This window comes from Stegastes partitus, unplaced genomic scaffold (genome assembly GCF_000690725.1).
Source record: "Stegastes partitus isolate 25-593 unplaced genomic scaffold, Stegastes_partitus-1.0.2 Scaffold2015, whole genome shotgun sequence".
Classification (NCBI taxonomy): Eukaryota; Metazoa; Chordata; class Actinopteri; family Pomacentridae; genus Stegastes; species Stegastes partitus.
The window spans coordinates 1-20,505 of NW_007579746.1; the positions used below are offsets into that span (position 1 = coordinate 1).

At 41.6% G+C, this 20,505-nt stretch overlaps 1 protein-coding gene across 1 annotated transcript in view; it reads right to left on the bottom strand.

The window, feature by feature from the left end:
- Positions 1-2,227: 2,227 nt before the first annotated feature.
- LOC103373573 (protein SOGA1-like) overlaps positions 2,228-20,505 on the bottom strand; it is a gene marked incomplete at its 5' end in the record, with an annotated part of 110,652 nt that continues 92,374 nt past the window's right edge. Inside the window, 9 exons of the mRNA XM_008303478.1 lie at positions 2,228-8,172; positions 9,872-10,287; positions 10,762-10,980; positions 11,082-11,346; positions 11,945-12,535; positions 12,651-12,792; positions 14,185-14,249; positions 17,074-17,190; positions 17,322-17,474. Coding sequence (XP_008301700.1) covers positions 8,020-8,172; positions 9,872-10,287; positions 10,762-10,980; positions 11,082-11,346; positions 11,945-12,535; positions 12,651-12,792; positions 14,185-14,249; positions 17,074-17,190; positions 17,322-17,474 — 2,121 coding nt within the window. The remainder of the gene's footprint in view (positions 8,173-9,871; positions 10,288-10,761; positions 10,981-11,081; positions 11,347-11,944; positions 12,536-12,650; positions 12,793-14,184; positions 14,250-17,073; positions 17,191-17,321; positions 17,475-20,505) is intronic.

Consider the following 20,505-nt stretch of genomic DNA (forward strand, 5'->3'; position numbering starts at 1 on the left):
AAATTTTTATTTATTATTACTTTTTTCAGTTTCTAGTTATATGAGTGACTATTGTGGAGTTTGCCTTTTCTTTAATGGAAGGGTATGGATACATTTGAGGACGACTAATGTCTAAGTATGAGTCCATACCATCCAGACTATTTATACTGCTCATACAGCTATTTTTCCCTACCTGTATATTAGCATGATCTATTCTATATTGCATCCACATCCACATTATTCTGTCTGTACTGTACCATATTGTGTATAATGTCATTTACTGCTGCTTTTTCTCTTCTGGTTAGAAGCTAAACTGCATTTCGTTGTCTTAGTACTTGCACTTTATTGAAATGACTCTTCTTTAAGAACTAATCATTGCATAAGCAAAGATAAAGAATGTTTTCTCTCTTTCCTCTGTATTTGTGGTACAAACAACACATTCAGCCTGAGGTTTTAAATACTACTGGATAAGCTGGTTTTTACACATTCCTCTCTGTTTATCTCTTCCATTTCTTGAAACAATTCTCTTCTTCCTGTTTTTCTGTCCTTTTCATCCCATTAAATTTTCACTTTCTTTCTTGTTTGCCTTCCACCCCGCATTTGAAAAAACGTCCCAGCGTTATTGCCACCTGGAGCCATATGGGGAGTCAAGACAAACAAAGGGATAAAATGAATATAGCCTCACAGACAACGGTAATCAAATGCTGAGTTGCTTGGCCTGCAGTTTTGGCTACTTTACAACGAACAGAAAGTTAACTGCTGCCTAATTACTTTCTTTGTATAATTCAAGCTTTCATATTGTGTGTGTTTTCCAAAGGCTGAGTCTCAACAAAACACCATCTGTCCACTCCACGTAATCGGATGGAACGCTTTTTAAGCTCCCCTGTATTCCCACAGATGATTAGCACTTTCACAACTTAAGCATGTGACTAATTTCATTTGAGTCTTATCTGTGGGACCACATTTATGACACCAGCAACTTTTTTGGGCACTCTAGGGGTATGATTCTACACATGTAGAGACCACGTATATCACAGCAGTCTTGAGTTTCCAATGACTCCTATAACCATTGATTTTCTATGATGGAATCACTGAAGCACATGCATCTTTGTCACAATCATGTATTTTGGTTCTTCCATGGATTTATTAGAGATCTGTAGGATCAAAAATATACATACAGCAACTTAAATGATCAGCTTTGGTGATATCAAAAGCTGTGGTAGTCAACTTTTCTCAGTGGCTCTTAATGTCTCGTGAGTGACGATGATTGACTACAGCTGCTGTCTCCTCTGAGGCAATTAAAGTAAGACTCATTTGATCCACTCATTAGATTTAACAACAAATGTCCTTCCTCCAGAAATGGAATGTTACGGCTCAACTGAAGTTTGCAGCGGATCACATGGACAAAGGAACGAACTTCTTACCTCCACATTCTTCAGGAAAACACAAAATCATCAGCTAGAAGGTTGGGTCTTGGACGCAGTTGGGTGTTTCAACAAGACAATGACTCCAAACACCTGTTAAAAATGGTAATAAAATGACTAAATCAGGCTAGAATTTAGGTTTTAGACTGGCATCCCCAAAGTCCATTAAGAATCTGTCCACTGCGCAACAATTTTATTCAAACTGCACTAATTCTGTTAAGAAGAGTGTCCATAAACACATCTTGTGGACTGCTACCAAAAGCACCTGAGCTGAAGTGAGAATGGCCAAAAATTAGCATTACTGCAGGTCCATCTTTGATCCAGCAGATTTTGTCTTATTTTCAGGAGACCTATAATGAATTCATGAAAGAACCAAAATGCATGTTTTTTGGAGTGTTTCAATGGTTTCATCATAAGAAACTAAGAGTTAAAGGAGTCATTAGAAACTCAAGACTGCCATGATGCTTATATGTGGTCTTTACAAGAGCATGTAAATTGGAAACTAGGAGCAGAAGAAGCGAGTAAGTGGAAGGAGGACTTCAGCTTCATGTGAAAGGCTGCTGTCACTGACTGGTCCAGTCCTGGAATTTCCTCATGTGGACCAATCACAGAGCTCCACTTGCTCCAGCATCATCGGGCTAAAGGGAGATCTGGCACATCCAGACACATGACTCGGGGTCATAACAAGGGTGTGGTGGAAAGTCAAGATGACTGAAGTTAGCTGACAGGTGAAGCAACTCTGGCTGTTTTCATAAACACCCATCAACAATGCAGCATAATCAGTTGGCAAGAACACAAACATGTACACAACGACAGGAAAACACTTTAAAGTCCATCAAACATTTATTTGTGAATTCTATGACAAACAGGAGGCAGTTATAATATCTTGGTTTACAAGCTACATTGCTCGGAAAAAAAAGAAAAACCCCGAACCCCCTTTTTAAAAATCCACTTGGATCAAATTTTCCTCATCTGACTTCGTTTGCGGTCGTTTGTTTGTTTTTCCATCAGCTTCAAAATGCACCTATGTACAGAAGAAATGCTCAAGTGTGGCGTATAAAGGGAGAGAGCTACATACTTCCACAGCGACCTGGTTCAGAGCCGCTGTTGACATTCAGCTTTTCTCAAATAAACAAAAAGGACAGAGAGTACAAACCTTTTGCTTTTCTTTTACAATACGAGGGGGACACATTTCTTTACCATGTACTCACTTTGTTTTGCTTTCATTGCATTCTCCTTTTATTCGAGAATCAAGCCGTTATTAAAAAAAAGACAAGAGTAGGTTATAAAGCGAATATACAGGCAGTCTCTAGTTTGGCTAATGTTATGGACAGCTAAGAATTCATGTACATTTGTTTTTTTTCCCCAGCATGTAATAATCATATGAATGGTATGGATACAAAAAAAAGTAGACATGTTGCTTCGACAGGTTTGCAGACACACAGGGAACAGTAAGACTCGTGGTTTTGTGCGACGCAACCTGTAAGATCTGTCATCGGCTGGTGAACAAACGGTTCTGTTATCGGCTGAAATGCCTCGTATATTTGTAACCTGAGGGGGAGGAGCTAACGTGACACCTGGCGGGCAGGTGGAAAGGCTGGAGAGGCGGAGACGACTGACCAGTGACATCCTAGAGAGAAATCTTTTTTTTTGTTTGTTTGTTTTCTTTTTTAGAAAATAGAACATAGAAAATATGTCCATGTTGCAGTAAATGACAGCAGATGTGAGATGTAATTTCCAGCTCTGAAGTGCCACATCCTGTGTTTGTTGTCGTAAAAATCAAATGCATCGCCAAAAACAAGACGATAAAGTCAGTGTTACCTTAAAGAAACACACAGCAGCTGCTTCGCGTGTGCAATTCAATGAAAAATCAGTGACGCCCTGTCCTGTATTTTTGTTCCATGTGCTAGAATCTTCACCATATCGTCAAAAAATACAGGCAACTGCTTGAATTAGCATAAAAAACACCTAGCCAAAATGTAAAATTGGTCCAAATTTGAATCCATTTGGAGGTCTGGTCAGAAAAACACTAACATCTAAAGCTGTAAGCTCGGCCTTGACACTGACATCCCGTACTGGCTTGCAATCTTTGTAGCGGAGCGACCCCAGATCGGCCACAAGATGACAAAGTAAGACGTTTAATCTGAATTCCAGATGCTTTCAATCTGGAATTTTGCATGTAAGTACTGAGTCGGAGCCGAATATTTGCAGAAAAATAAAAGTCTTGATCAAACCGAGACATCTTTGTAGAGAAAAAGGCACTAAAGTGACCTTCTCGTGAACAGTGAGACTAAACGGTGAAGAGGCGTCATGATGTCAGAGATACATCAACAGTGTTCTGTGTTATCGGATGCCAGCTCTCGGAGTGTATTAAAAAGTGTAAGAGGTAGAACAGAATCGGGTAAACCTTTGTGTTTTCTTGCACGTCAGCAGGAACTTGGTTAAAAACCGCGGCAACGTCTCAGCGTTTAATTCATTTTGCCACAGAACTGTGAATATTTTAACCGAATCTTTGCAAAAATGGGGCTTCTGTTGTTCAGATAGTTGATTTCTTTCAAGTCTGTGCCTTGATTTTATTAAGAAATGTTCCAGTTTTAAAACAAAATTGGTGAATTAAGATTAATGGCTTGTTGTGACAGATTTTTCCAGCTCTGCAGTTTATCTGAACAGCAGAATCGGTGCCAAACCAAATATTAGTGTATGATAAAGGTTTCTTTGTGGCTTCAGGGTATTTATCCTGGTACGTAACGGGGGAGACTGTGGGAGTCATTATTGGACTGTGGTCGCTGCAGACATGACTTCAGCCTCCCAGTGTTTCACTGTCTGCAGCTTCTCGGGCTCTTTTCACTGCACAGTGATTTCTGACAATGACTTCTGCAGCTATAATAGAGCCCCCAGGAAAAAAAAACATTTATTTTACCGTTTCTCTTTGCTGTAAAAAACTTAAGGAGCCACATTTGGGCAAATCTATACCTGCTGGAAACATGGAGAGGCAGCAAAGGATTGTAATCTACTGCAGGAGCTTCTTTCGACTGTTAAAACTGTTTTTTTTCTTCTGTGAAATTGCTGCAAATCTAAGCAGACAACAGAGAAAACCTACAGAGAGATGCTAAGATGTTAAAACCTGCATTTTCAGAGGAGTATTGCATGAAAATGTTTTATTTCTGTGAGGAGGAAACAATGAGTTTAGACATACAGGGCACCGAGTGAACCTGTTGTTAGAAAGCAAACTCTTCATTTAGTTAAACTGAGTCTTAAGCTCAGGATGAACGTTCATGTAGCCGTTTCCCCCCGTGTTTTATTCCTCTTTAATTCCTATTGGATCCAGTTAATTCTCCAGATGTGGTTCGTAGACGCAACTGCAAAACTTCAAATGATAGAAATGTTAGTGAACGTGGACAGAAATGGAGTGAAACTTGCGACCATGAGGTTATTGGGTTTCTGTGGTGTAACTAAGCAGATCTCCAGGAATAAAAAAAAAAAAACTACCTGTTGTGGTGCAAAAAAAATCAGCCAGCCAGCGAAAATCAGGCCGGACGCTTCCGAAGCTGGTTTCACGCAGTCGGTTTTGGGCCGGAGTGGAGACAGACAGCAGCGATTTAGTCTGTGGGTTTTCCTCAGCGTGTCATTTGAACACACGCGCTGTTACCGTAATGCCCTATTTTAAACTGCTGACTCACTAAATGCAGCGCGGAGACGGAGGAACGCCGCTCAGGACGGACAGACGCCTGGTTAAAGGGGTAGAAAACCCACAGCAGGCTTTGCACGAAAGTAGCACCATGACAACTAAATAGAAAGAATAGAAACAGGCTAACAAAAAAAAACATCCATATAAAATAAACCAAACTAAACAAAAATAATTTAATTTCCAGAAATACAATATAACCCTCGATATAAAAAATTGAAGCGTTTATATACTATATCCTCCTGTAGCTGTTTACCATGTTGTCCCTCCTCGACAGTACGTTATCGTAGCTTCAGGACTGCCTGATTGTAATTATGTGCATAAAAACAACCTTAATTATTAAAAAAAAGGCCTGCTGGGTTTATGTGTGTTTTACATGGAGTCCAGTTTTGGTGTGAGCTGACTAATAGGCAAACTAACAGGCACTTTGATTGATTAGAAAGAGAATGACATGGCAAACATATAGAAAGGAGAACCCAAAAAAACGCTTCCAAATATGATTGTTTTTTTTCAATTAGCAGTATTTTATGTGTTCTAATAAGACTCTTTGTGTCATTTGTTTTACTTCTGTACCAGATATTTCCCTATCACACATTTTACATCATTGAAAACTGACATTTAGTTAAAAGAAAAAACTTTTTTTAATTTAGGAAGTTACTAAAGTTTAAAAAAAAAAAAGTCAGATTAAGTAAACCAAAAATTCTCATTTCTTCAAATAAGTAAAAACCTTCAGTGCTTCAGCAGCTCGTAGCTCAGAAACATTTGTGATGCTACATCTTCAAAATAGGGATCACACAGTAGAAATGTCGTCGGTGTCAAACAAAGGAAAGACGTGAGCGAGAAACAAAGTTGAAACTCTCCCAGGAAATGATGCATCGACACACCAGAAAGCTGACAAGTGAAACAATCAAATGTACAAACCAAACACACATCTGGCAAAGACTCAACCTCTGAATCTCTTCTCTCGTCAGAAGGAATGCAACGACTAGTAGAGCTTTTGGTCGATGGGACTAATTTCTGCAGCTCGGCTACAGCTTCTCTTTTATTACTGACTCTTCAGTCTACTGTTCATATCAAGTGAAAAGATGCACCAGTCAGGATTTCAATCAATGACATTTCAACTGAATCAGAGTCCAAAAGCCACATGTGATACGAAAATGAAGGAAAATGGAATGAATTTGCTGTGTCTGTTTTCTCACATCATCCCAAACTAGTGGCTGTGGAACCCTTAGAAACTGGTATAAGAATAAAAAAAAGGTTCCTAGTGCATCGCTATCCAATGCCACATGATCTCTGTAGAGGGGCTTTAAGGTGCAATCAGACATTTCTGATCGATTGCAGTCAGTGGAACCAGTATTTCAGGACGGGCGTTTTCTGCTGCAGGAGCTTCTTTTGTGTTCTGGCTGCAAAAGCTAGAATCTGTTTCAGGCTGTTGGGTGCTTCTGAGGAGGCCTGGATGCTAATTGGTTAAATTTGGAGAAGATAACAGTGATTGGTTAAAGTTGGAGAGAACTACAAGCACCATTTTTCTACGCTCTCGACGTCCATCAACAAAATTTGGCATACAGGTTAATCACACAGACCTTTGTGTTGGAGTTGTGTCCAGTCGCTACTATTTCTCATAGTTCTGGTGCAGCTGAAGTTAACGTTGTGGTCAAAACAATTGGATTCTGCACCAGAGCGGAAAACAGAAAGGCCAAAATGGTCCATTCCTGTAAACACCACCTAATGTTCCTGCAGTGGAAAAGCCACCTCACGTCTTCATCAAATCATCACTCAGACAGTTTAAAGATGAACATCTCAAAAACTATGAAACAGGCACTTTCCACCTGTTGGATTCAAACCTAAATTTCCCGATCAGACTCCGCAGGTTAACTTCTTTAAAGGAGGTTTTTCTTACATCTACAAGGTCATGGCTACAATGCCACAAAAAAACATGTCCCAGTGTTTGTGATCAGAGTCCTTCTGGGAACACAGTGGACCGTTACGTCTAGACAAACCTCAACAGCTTTTCGTTGGTTTGCTAATAAATAACAAGAGATCAGTTTTTATGGTCTCATCTGTCGAGCTGTGAAGTCCAAACATCCATCAGTCCTTGAGTTGTTCCTTTTGCGAGCCAATAAAAGACGATGTAAACTAGTCCACGACTGAACGAGTTGCGTAATCGAGCTTCTCAGGATCCACGTCGGAGAACAGTCGCTGGAATGTGATTGTGCTAAATTAATCGAAGCGGCGTAATTTCCCAGCGCGGCATGTGTGTCGATGACAAAGAGATCATCGGTCAGGTTACGGTCTTGGATTCTGGTGGAGTCGCCAACAAGACGTTGAAGGTCGTTCCAGCTGTCCCGGATGTCTCCTCTGTAGTTTGTAGTTTTATAGCAACACGCACACGTTTAACGCACTTCCTTATCTGTAAATCCAACATGGCTGCTTTTCCAACAGCGTGGTGGCAAGTTAGAGTTCCCATCCTGAAGCTGTAGTACCGGTTATTGTGTAAGTTGGAGGGGGTTTATGAGTCGATCCAGTCCTGACATCTTTACTTGTTAGACTTTCTGCAGTTTAAAGTTATTCTCGTTTAGTTGAGCGTGTAAGAACGTGTGTGTGTTTTCCTCTCCTGCTGGTAGTTTTGTGACGTTTGAATCCGGGTTGTGAGTCCCCCCCTGTCCTTGGCATCAGAGTGGTACGGTCCAAGACAAGTGTAATATTGCCTGGTTTGTGTGTTTAATGAATGTGTGCATGTGGCAGTGGGTTTGTGGTGTGCCATCAGCTGTGTGTGTGTGTGTGTGTGTGTGGTATTTGGCAGTGTGCCTGTGTGGCAGGTTGTCGGTGTGCATGTTTATTTGGTGTGTGTGTGTGTGTTTTCATGGCAGTGGTGTTTGTGGATAATCAGTATTGCTTTGTGTCTGTGTGTCTGTGGCAGTAGAAGTGTGGTCACTCGTTGCAGGCGTCCACCTTCTCCTCTGCTGCCGCCGCCGCTGCCGCCGCCGCCGGAGACTCTTGTGGACGATGCTTGCAGTGGCGAGTTGTTGCTCTGGATGGTCGGGCGAAGCAGGCGGACTGAGCGGTGCAGTCACAAGGTGCATCCTGGGGACAGAGATGTCTGATTCAGCCAAACGTGGAGGTATGGAAATCTTTTTTTATATTATACAAAGCAAAACACTTTTCACATATTCTTACAGGAAACTATTTAGCCTTATAGCCATGTCCCAAATATGTTGTTGTGCAAACTTGTTTTACTTTTAGACCTTCCATCAATGACTGTCAGCAGACACGGTGTTGGATTTAACTAAAATGAAAACCTATGAACGGCTGAATGAAGGTTTTGTTTTACTTTTTGGTGTGTTTTTTGTATATTTTTAATTACTAGCAGTATATTCTTTTATCTATCGCTGCTTTAGTGTATTAATGACTAGTCATGTTGGTCTCTATTATCCAACTCAGTCCAGTGTGACGTCTTGTTTTTTGTATTTGCTTCATAATACTTTTGATCATTTAAAGCTGTTTTATCTGATTTGAAATTTAACAATATGGATCTGTTGTAATATTTTTTCCTTTATAAATCTATAATTTTAACATTTATTCCATTTGAGCAGACTTATTCTAGGCTCTTTTTGGGGGATTTTATGACTTGTGCAGGTGTAGATCCACAAGTAAGATGTTTGCCGTCTACTTTGTACGTCTGAAAATTATGTTATCTTTAGAAAATCACTCAATTCAACAGTTGTCGGTGCCAAAAGCTGTAAAAACAGAAAAAAAATTGCTGGAATTTAACTTTTCCAATGGTCCATAAGCTGCTCAGCTGTCAGTAAAACTGTCATGTCTCATTTAAAATGAGCTAAAAATAGTTTGCTCTAATCGGATTTGGCAAAAACCAAAGAATTCTGTGTTACTCAGTGCAACCATGAGGTTATAAAATACTCAGCTGCAAGCAACAAATCATGCAATAAGAATTCTGTGAGTTTTTGGCTGAATTGGGCTCAACTGCAGGCTGTGTTTACATGGAGCAGAGAGTAGTAAGGACACAAAGTACACATGAAAGCAGTAAAACATCAATGACATTGTATGTTTTTTACCATGTTGGTAACACCTGTGGACACTTGGACAAATGCTGGACAAGTTTATTCCAGTTTTAAGCTAAATATTCAATTTCATTGTTCTTTTACATGATTTATGGCATTAAAACTTTGTCCTACTGCACAGAAAACACTTCTGAATTCTCTCTACTTCTACTCAAGGTTGTTGTGTTTCCATAGAGGTGCAGGACTTTATATTGCAGTGAAAAATGAGCCCACAGTGAGTAAAAATGTGACAGTAGCAAAGAAACGTCACTAAATGGTGAAGTTCTGCTCTGAATGTTTTAGCCTCAAATCAGTAAATACAGTTCATGTTTTAGCCTTAATTCCAGGAAACCTTTTTCAGGAAGCATTTCAAACTTTTCCTAAAGGCAGGGACGGGGGTTTTTCTTCCCCTCAAAAGTCGATGTAGAGCCAGAAAAACAGTGGCAGTGTAGAGGTTTTAAATCCAATTAGTACTTAAGCAGCATTAGAAAATGACGACACTATTGAGAGAAATGAGTCTCTTAATTTTGTCATCTGGCAAATGAGGAAGCATATTAACAATCTAAAAGTTTTAGGGTGCTTTTAAAAAACCATTGAGGGCCAGAATCAACAACAGTCTGCCAATGCTGAGCTGCAGTTCAAAATGCTATTTAATGTAGGACTGGCTGAAGCAGGTGAAACCACTGACACGGTTCAGAATGAAACTACGTTTTCATGGCGCTCACCTCCACCCCAGATCCTGCAGCGGCGGCGCTGCTCGTCGTCTCCTTCCCTCCTCCCATGATGCTGACCATCTCCTCTCCAGCCGTCTGCCTCATAAACCTTTTGTTAACAATCCTGGTCACGTTGTCGTTGCTTCCGCCCAACCCGGCCAGCGCGCCGAGTCCTCCGACCGACACGCACTCCGGCTTGGGCTCATCCACGCCGCTGAAGACGCCCAAACTGCCGAGGGAGTCCCTCTGCGCTTTCTCCCCAGGCAGGGCGACTCCTCCCGGGCCACGGCTGCTGCAGACGTTCCTGAAGAACTCCTGGACCAGACCTCCATAGCGTTGAGAGCTGGAGTCGGATGAGCAGACCGTCGCCACTGAAGGTTTTCCTGCAGCAGGAGGCTGACGAGCCGGACTGGCGGTCTGGCTGGTTCCTGATGCAAAACAACATTTAAAAATGGGTGTTAAAACTGACACAACTAATTAAATCCCTCAAAAAAAACATCAAACATAATCAGCAGAAGTGGACACAAGCTAAAGAATTCTGGGCTTATGGTAGAAGTTTGTGTTTTCTTCTGGTGATCATTTGATTCACAAGTATTCTAAACAAAAACTCCTTCTGAAAAAAGCTCTACTTTCTGTCATGGTCTTAAGTTTTGTTTATTTATTTCCTGTTTCGTTTTGTAAAAATCCTTTTCTTTGCTTGTCTCCTGTCGTATGTTATCTGTCTCTTGCTTCCTCTCTTTGCCTGATACCCTCCTCTTTTGACTGATTGATAATAATTAGTTTGTTTTTTGGATTTGAATTTGGGTTTTTCCTGCCTGCATCGACTGTCTGCACTTACGTCCCGACCTGATCGTCCTCAGACGTTTTCCACCAAAACCTTCGACAAAGCTGCAGCATCTTACCTGCGTCTCCCCTCCACAGCGACTCTGTGCTCCCAGAGTGCTCCACGACGCTGAAGAGGCTGGAGAGGCCGTCGGTGAGGCCGCTCAGGACCGGGCTGTCCCTGGTGGTGGTGGATCGAGCCCAGGCCGAACCTCCTCCTCCGCTCATGGGCCTCTGCTGGAGGCTCCACAGGCTGCGGTCCCTGGAGGAGGAGCTCCCATCCAGTCTGGAGGTAGAGCCTAAAAACACAGCAGCGGTGCAAAGTGATGAATAGAGTCAGAGTAACACAACCTGAGTTACAGTGGATGCCAAAAACAAATGCTAAGAAGAAATAAATTACCAGAGGAGACTCTGCGCTGCAGTTTTGGTGATCCGTACTTGGGCGAGCAGCACGGCCTCTCGATGCGACTGTGAACTTTATCCAGTGACGTTGATATTTGCCGAGTTCGGGCCGAAGCCAACGAGGAGGTGGTCGACGAAGGACGAGGCGACCAGGATTTGGAGTGCAACCCCGAGCCCCTGCTGCCCGGAAGGTTCTCCGTCTGAAGGCCCACGCTGACGTACTGAGCTGCAGTCTGCGTGGATCTGGTGGAGACGCCGACGGCCTGGGTGGAGAAAATGAAAACGTTTAGTGTGTTTAGAGAAGGAAAACATGCGATAAAGAGTGACTGTAATGACCACAGGAGGGATTTCAAGGTGAATATAAAGATTTCTGTTGATGGAGAATGAGTGAATCCTTGATTTCTGGTTTGAGTGTTTTGGAGAGATGCTGCCATTCCGTCCAAAATACTTCATTTTGATGCAATATCAACACATTCAAAGCTGTGATTTATGACTATTTTGTGCATTTAAAACTCTTTGCAACATCAGTTTTTCTACGTATACAAGAATCTGTGCAATAAAGACAAAATCTGTGCATTTCCATCAGTATTTCTACCACCGCACCACCTTTGATATGTGCATAATTGTTATTTCTGCTGGTATTTGTTAAATGTTTGTCCCCTTTGCTGCTGCAACAATGCAAATTTCCCCACTGAGGGATTAATAAAGGCTCTCAAACAAGCAGCGTCATCACAACATTTCACCCTGTTCTGGGTGCAAATCAGCTTCTGAAACTACTGAATTAAACTGAAGCCTTTTAGGATCCAAAACTACTCCAAGTTCCTTAAAAGACGGAGAGTCATAAAGAGAAGCTTGAATTACTTGACTCCCTGGTTCCTTGCCGGACTTCCTCTCCAGAGATGAAGAGCGAATGGCCTGGCGGACACAGTTGGTCATCTCCTTCATGTCGTCGCTCAGATTGGCTGAAATCTCTCCGATCTCCAGGCCGTGGAAGGCGGACGAGGACGACATCCCATCGACCAGGCTGCTGGCCGAGCCGCCGACGCCGTTGTTGATGATGCTCGGCATGGAGGTGGCGACGCAGCCGGTTCTGCTCTCCAGAAGCTCCAGGTGCTGCTTGGACAGAGAGCTCAGCCACTGCTCGTAGGAAGAAGAAAAGCAGGACGGAGGCTGAACGTCCAGAGATCCTACAGAAGCCACGGCTGCACTGGAACCGTTCATCCCCAGGGAGGAGCTGCCGTTCTGGGTGTGCTGGGACTCTTTGGCCTCCTGGTTCCTCCTGCGGGGTTCCATGCGCCGCACAGCAGGAGGGCTGTAGTAGATCCGGATGCCGGTTCGGTCCGGAGCGGTGTAGCTCCTCTGCACGGACTCCAGATTCTGAGATTCTGCCGCGCTGCTGCAGGACCCGCTGGGCCCGTCCCAGGTTTTACACGTATCTGCAATTTCTGGGGTCTGGAGGAAGAAACAACAGAATAAAACCAGTTCTCTACCAACATGTAAACACATCAAACCAGATTTCCAAAAGGTCAAGGTCAATATTGTGAGTAAATGTATAAAAATAATTAACCTCATCGGTCAGGTCGGTCCAGTTCTTCCTGGTGATGTGGCCCTGCTCTGGGCGGATAAACAGAGGCGGGACTGCAAACTGGGTTTTCTCCTCCTGATGGGCTGCTCCATTCACCTCCGGACCCTCCAGTGTGGGTTTGATCCTTTTCACAAATGAGAAAGAAGAATTTATTCTCTGCTGTCATGAAAACACATTTGCAGCCACTTTTGAGTTCTGAAAGCTGAGACACTGGCTGTTTATTCATTAGGTATAAATCTAATGAGGTCCAACAGAACAAGAGCTCTGCTATTAACGCTATGTTTACAAAGCTTCTATATTTTTGTTTTGGTTGATGCTGTCAAAATGGAGATTTTGGCTGTTTTATGTTAAGTCATGATGAGTGGTGGTATGTGCACTGCATTGAACATACATGATGGAGGAACAATATTAGTAACACTTCAAAATAAATGACATTTGTTACAATAAAAACTGCACATTAGGACACTTCATGAAAGTAGAATTAATTACAGAGATGTTGCTTTTAATTACATGTTACATATTTTTCAGAATTTTATTTTTGCATATTGGACTGGGGATGGCAGCAAGAAGGTTGCCGGTTCGCGTCCCGGTGAGGACACCCGGGATCTTTCTGCGTGGAGTCTCCATGTTCTCCCCGTGCAGTGTGGGTTCTCTCCGGGTTCTCCGGCTTCCTCCCACAGTCCAGAAACATGTTGAGGTTAATTGGTGATTGTAAATTGTCTGTAGGTGTGAATGTGAGTGTGCTTGGTTGTCTGTCTCTAAGTGTAGCCCTGTGATAGACTGGTTACCTGTCCAGGTGAACCTGCCTTCACCCTGAGTCAACTGGAATAGACTCCAGCTCCCCGTGACCCTAGTGAGGATTAAGCGGTAGATAGATGATGGATGGATGGATGGACTGGGGCTGATCTTGAGTAAATGAATTACTGTAATGTTTTTATAACGGATGTTCACCTTTCCTCTTTGCTATGTGTAAATATGCTGTATTTATTATTTTCATTACACTTTTTGCACAATACTTGAAGTATATGGCCCATGTGTGTCGCATGGAGAACAATGCCTTGCAAAAGCAGGTATTGTTCGACAAGCGAACACCCAATAGGACTTGGGCAAATGTTGAAAAGTTACTGTGTGTAGACCACGCACAGGCAAGGAGGACAATGCTGGATGGCTCGGACTTTAACCGGCTGCTGGACACATGCTTTAGTCACGCCCGAGGGCCGAGAGCAGGCCATAAGGAAAACCTGATGATGATGATGATGACACTATACTTAGACTTTTAAACTTTTTTTCTTATCGTAACCTGATGGCACAGTTACAGCTACTTCCTATGTAAGATGGTTTCTCTTTGTCCAAAAATATTTGACTGATGAACATCTAGAAACAAAACAGGGAGCTAATAAATAAATAAGTTAGTGTGCAGGACTCTGATTGGTCCTAAACACCTGTATCATGAAACAGACGTGCTGTTTTCTCTCCTAGTAAATCTAATGTGAACAACGTTTTTTTTAACCGTTACCTTGGCGATCCTGTTCCATTCGCGAGGCCGGCGTCCGCGGAGGATTCGCCACCCGATGGCTTCGACTGCGAGGAAAAAAAGAAGAGCGTCGTCAGTGAAAAAGGAAATCAGTGGATTCTAACAGCTTATTAGCATGTAAATGACCTGCATCATCTGCACATATTGCACATGCAGCAACTCTTCATGTTCTTTTTTTTGTCACATCCTGGAAGACATTCACACATTCCTTTCTCTGCCACACTCTTCCTCTGCAGCGGGTTTGATTGAGGAAGTGGCGAGTTGTCTGGTGGAGTTTGTCTGCATGCAAACACACACACACACACACACGCACAGATGGTGGACGCTGAGTCAGCGAGTTTCACACTCGAAGGGCTGATCTCACGCTCATTTCCCCTCAGAGGAAAGAGGCGGAATGAGGGAGAGAGCGAGAGAGGGGAAAAGGACATCTGCAGACAATGTGTTCAGTTGTACAGATGCTCTGATGGATTTTCACTTTCACCTGCAGCACAGTGGACCAGCTGAGCCCCCGGATGTGCATCGTGTACTCACAGAATACAATTTTTCAATGACAGAAGAAGTTTTTTTTTTATTTGTTTGGCCTAACTCTGATATAACAGACTGCTGGTTTTACACTAACTGGCCTGATGGGGGCACTATAAGCAAATGTCAGAAGTCTGAGAGGAGGTTTAACTGGAAAACATGAGTAGAAACGTGTGGATGACTGAGCAGGATGGAGGCTCTGATAGGTTCCCCCTCTGAACACAGAATTGTCAGATTTTGTGACAGTAAAAGCTGCAGCAGGAATGTACAGGAGAATATGATCCATTCTGTTAAATCTGCACTCTGGCAAATGAGTGAATCCTGGTTTCGTTTTCTTAAACAAGCAGCGTAGTCATGATCATTTGAACCTGTTTTCAGTGCAAATCCGCTTCTTGTAGGAGTTTTTCTGAACTCCAGAAATGACTCCATCATCCCTGATGTGCCGTTCACTGGTGGGTTCAAATTAAAAAATGTTGATGACTTTATTCTACATGTCTCATTTAAAAACAGAAAGAAGAATCGGTTTCAATTTTCCAGTGGGTCCCAAATTACTCGTGTGTGACTTTCCTTTGGAAAACGAAACCAAATCTGAGCTTAAAATGGTGATATGTCATCAAAACCGCTGTACTCTACATGTCTCATGTAAAAATAAACAGTTTACAAAAACTAATTCTGCAGCTATTAGTAACTCAGCTGCAAGCAACATATGTACAGTCGTCCTCAAGTTTATTCACACCCTCCCATTAAAGAAGGAAACAAGCAGCTGTTACTGAAATAAGTTGAAATTGACAAAAGTAATAATAAATAAAAATGTAATGAAAATCATGACATTGCAAACAAAACAGAAAACAAGCAAACAAACATGATGGGACCTGTAGACTAATGTTTTGTTGAATAACCCTGTAGAAGCCGATAACGTAATAACTTATTGCAACACTACAGGAACATCAGAAGAACATGACAAAGCACTGCACATGTTGGTGCACAAATTAAGAGACTTCCCGTCCACTGAGGCCTTTTGTATATGGACCTCCTCCTGTCAAGATTCTGAATTCTAACATTATATATACTATAGCTTCTTACGTTATTGGCTGGTTATTACATTTGCAAAGATTTTTTTTTTTTTTACCAGGCCAATATTGTAATAACTTATTGCGTCACTGGCCAAAAGATATTATGGTATCTGTTCAGGACTTTCACTATGTTATCGGCCTACATCATTTAAAAAAGTGTACATTTATTAAGTAATTGACTTCTTCAAATACTTTGTGTTTTCTGTAACTCTCAGTCAGACTTCTGCACCTGTTGACAGGTGTTTGGATTTCACTGCTCATCAGCAAAGTGCTCTACTTTGTCCGGGATAGTTTTTAGTTTTTTTTTTTTTTTAATTATTCTTTTCAACCCCAATTCAAAAGCAACGTCTTATTTCACTAAATTATAATTTAGCAAATTTTTATTTATTATTACTTTTTTAAGTTGCTAGTTATTTAAGTGATTATTGTGAATTTTGCCTTTTCTTTAATGGAAGGGGATGAATACATTTCAGGACGACTGTAATATGTCTCCAACATATCTAAGGTGTGTAGAGTTTTTTTCCTCCACTGTTGGTGGATAAATGCTGATTCTAGTCCGGTTGTGCTGTTTCCATAGAGGTGCTGGACTTCATATTGCGTAGAAAAATTAGCCCACAGTGAGTAAAAACATGACAGAAGCCAAAAAATGCCCTGTTTGGGTTCCAGAGGGCCACAAAAGGGAGTGAGACAGGATCACCCAACAGAGAGAAGGGAAACATATGAGGAGGAAGAGGAAGGGAACGGACTGGAGAGCAAAGAGAACACCCTCAGTCTGACAACCTCAAAGAGCTGCCAACGAAACCTTTAAACTTCATCCCTGGCTGACGTGTCGGGGGGGTTTGCAGTGACTCTGCTGGTGTATAATCAGCAGACATGACTGACCGTGTTTTCCAGGCGAGCTCAGCTTTAACCACAGTGAGGTAATAATACTCACATCATGGCATTAACAGCTGTGTGGTTACCGTCAGCGCCGACAAGACCGGGCGCTGAGATTAAAGCCACCGCAGCAGCTTCAGACCTCAGCAGTACATGACCTGCTCAGGATCAAAGAGTTGCTGAAGAAAAAAAAACTTGTGAACTGGTTGCTGTGTTCAGACTTTAACTGTGTTTTTTTTTTTGGTCACATTTTTACTCACTGTGGGCTCATATTTCGCTGCAATTTAAACTTCTGCACCTCCATGGAAACACAACACCTTATCTCACACACACACACACACACACACACACCTTCATCTCCCCCCAGAAGCCACCATCCCATAATACTCTCTGGTCCTACCTTGGCCTGCTGAGCGGTGGCCTCCCTCAGCCTCTGCTCCCACTGAGCTCTCTCCTGGCTGAACCTCTCCAGCAGCTCCAGCTTCTCTCTGCCCCAGTTTCTCTCCCCGATCTGAAGCTACTCGAGCAGAGAAGACAAGAAGAGGCAGATATGAAACACAGATACATCAGCTTCTTAAACCGAACAGAAATCTCAACCTAAGTCATTTAAAATCCTGAACAAACACAGCGGCAGGTTTTGCTTGACACCTGTTTGGTCAGATCCATCACGGCGGCGTAGGACTCGGCCAGGAGGTGCTGGTGTTCCTCACGCTCCCTCTTTAGCGCCACCTTCAGGTCGGGAGGCTCCAGTGCATCAGCAGAGGACAGAGAAGCTGCTGCTTTTCCCGCTTTGGTCTCCAGCTGGAAGGAGAAAGACAACGAGATGGTGGCAGATTTAAAGCTGAGGTTCTTCATTGTTCAATAAACTGAAAGCTTCAGGAGCTTCATGTTGGGTTAATCGGTACAGGTTGGAAAAGGCAGCAGAAAAGTGAACAATTGTTGGTAAGAAAATTCCACAGTCTGGCTCTCTTAGGATCTAAACTCTTCCACCATCCTGCACTTGGAGTCACTGTGAAGCAACAAGTTGACTTCAAAAATCTTTCAGCAACGTGAAACTTTAGTTCTTCATAATTCTCTGACCAGTAACATGAAGCAAAGTTAGGATGTTAATTAGGACAACAGTTTCAGTGTGGTGTGTAACAGCTACAGGTCTGGTAAATATATGAGTAACAGCTGTGCATTTTAGTTTTAAAGATAAATTAGATGTTAAATGCTTCAAACACTGTTGAGACGTTTAACTGATAAAAATGAACCACATGTCATGTTTTTCCTAGTCAAACTAGCAACACATAGAACTTTGTTTTTATAGTGTTTCTTTCATCACAAGTGCCTATAATAATAATAATATTATTATTAAAATAGAAATATGACATTAAAAATTAGTAAAATAGTAGAATATTGTTTATGAAATATTAAATCTGTAAATTAAATTAAATTAAATTAAATTAAAATAAAAAATTAATTAATTAAAAAATTAAAATTAAATATAACTTTCTTTTAATAGTGTTTCTTTTATCACAAGTACTTATAATAATAATAATAATAATAATAAAACAAAAAATATAATCAAATAAATAAATAAATTGCAAGAAAATGTATGAATCATAAATAACAACAACAACAACAATAATATGTAAAGCCAGACATATGAAATTAAAAATTAGTAAAATAGTAGAATATTATCTACAAGATATTAAATCTATAAATTAAAAGTCAACAGCAAAGTTGTCACATCATGACAGTGGAGTAGAAAGTTCAATATTTCCCTCGTGAGTAAAACGAGGTTAAAAATGGAAATATTTCAGTGCTGCTTGTTGGTATTTAGTTTCCACAGCAGCAGTTGCAGAATACAAACAGAATATTTGGTGCGTTTCAAGCTGTCAGAAGCAGCTCTCGACAATAAATAAACCTGGGGGACGGTGAGGCAGCTGCTTATATTAAGTCACTTTGGAGCATTTTTCAGTAATTTTGAACGAATTATGAGCAATTCTGGTTGATTTCTGAGTAATTTTGACAAATTTTTCAGTCATTGTGGACGAAAATATAAATAGTTTTGGTCAATCGTTGAGTCAGTTTGATCCATTTTCCAGCCATTCCAAACCATTTTTGACTAATTTTGGACAAATTATCAGTCATTTTGGTCAATTTATGTCATTTTGAACCATTTTTCTGACATTCTGAGCCATTTTAAACCATTTTTGAACAAGTTTATAAAGGTTCTGATGCAATTTGTAACCACGGAGCTCACAAACCCCATGAGAGTCATATTCAGCTGAAGGTCTTATTTTAGAAGGAACAAACAACCTAGTTTTCACATCTTGGGTATTCAGCTACTTTCCACACCAGCAGCTGCAGATTTACACAAACACACGATACTGTTATTAGTATTTGTCCCGACTCCAGCTATGACTCATTTGAGAGGTTTGTAATGGGAAGTCCCAGCTCTCCTGCACTTCTAGTTTCTATATTTCCTCTCCTGAATCCTCCCTGTTGTTCCTCCTCTCCGTTTTCATGCTCATAACCCTTTATCACCCCCGTCTCCCCACAGCTTCCTCACCCTCTATTTTGAGCTCTCTCACCCCATTTTTCACTCTCCATGAACTTGGCCCGCTGTCACCGAGCCCGTAGGTGGCATCGCTTGAAATTTTTATGAGCAGTTCTGCCTTTTTTTTTTCTTCTTTCCTCTGAGGCAGGCGGTTCACACAACCGACACCGGCGGGTCCATCAGTTTGACAAAACAGGCGAACGCGCCCACACATCCCAGACCCATCAATCCTCTTCCCAGTCTGGCGTCCAAACACGGCGCTAATGGAACTGTCAGGCGGCCAATCGCGGCGTAACACTCCTCGGCTCGTCTCCCGTCTCCAATGGCAACGAGGTATTTCTCGTTAATGGCGAACGCGGCCTAACGAGCTTAACGAGGTTTACTGCCGAGGCGGCGAAGGGATCAGTTTTACTGGATGACTGGCATTCACTGGTGGATCGGAGTCGCCTCGTTCGCGACTTGATGCTCACAGTTAAGAGGGTTAATTACTGCTGTTTATTCAACTAAAACATCACACATGAACGCCAGCAGTGGGTTTATTCATTAGGCCTTAAAACGCACCATCATTGCTTGGAGAAAAGTCGCTCCTTTAAAGTGTTTGTCTTCACATTTTTTTAAACTCATCACTTGTTTTCTTTGAGTATCTATAGAAAGGCAGCTGCTCACAGAAACAGAAGAACGTATTGATGCAGCGCTGTGGGCGAGTAACAATAAATAACCCCAGAGGATGTTTATCAGTGGGTCAGTGGGACATCAGTTGGTTTCACTACCATTAGATCAGCTGTTTTAATATCATTACGCCAATGAGGAGATTTGTAAAAACTGATACTGCAGTATTTAACTATTTCAACCACCGTCTACACCAGGGATCTTCATCTCTGGTGTTTTTAATCCATATTTGTCATTTTGGACTAATTGTAAGGTTTTCTGAACCATTTTACATCATTTTGGACAAATTAGAGGCTGTTTTGGGCCTTTATGAGTCATGTTAGACTGTTTTGGTGTGATTTTAGACCATTTTTGAATCAGTTTGAACAAGTTTTAAGCATTTTAATGTTTTTTTTTTGTTGTTTTGGATGAATTATATAATTGTGAACCCCTTTTCAGGCACTGAACCATTTTTTAGTCGTTTTGGCAAAGTCATTTAGAACCATTTTTGAGCATTTTGGGGCCATTTTTTTTATCAGTTCGAACAAATAAGTAGGTTTGGTTAATTTCTGAGTAATTTTGATCCATTTTTTTGTCAATTTGAGCAAAGTATTTCATTTTAAACCATTATAAAGGCTT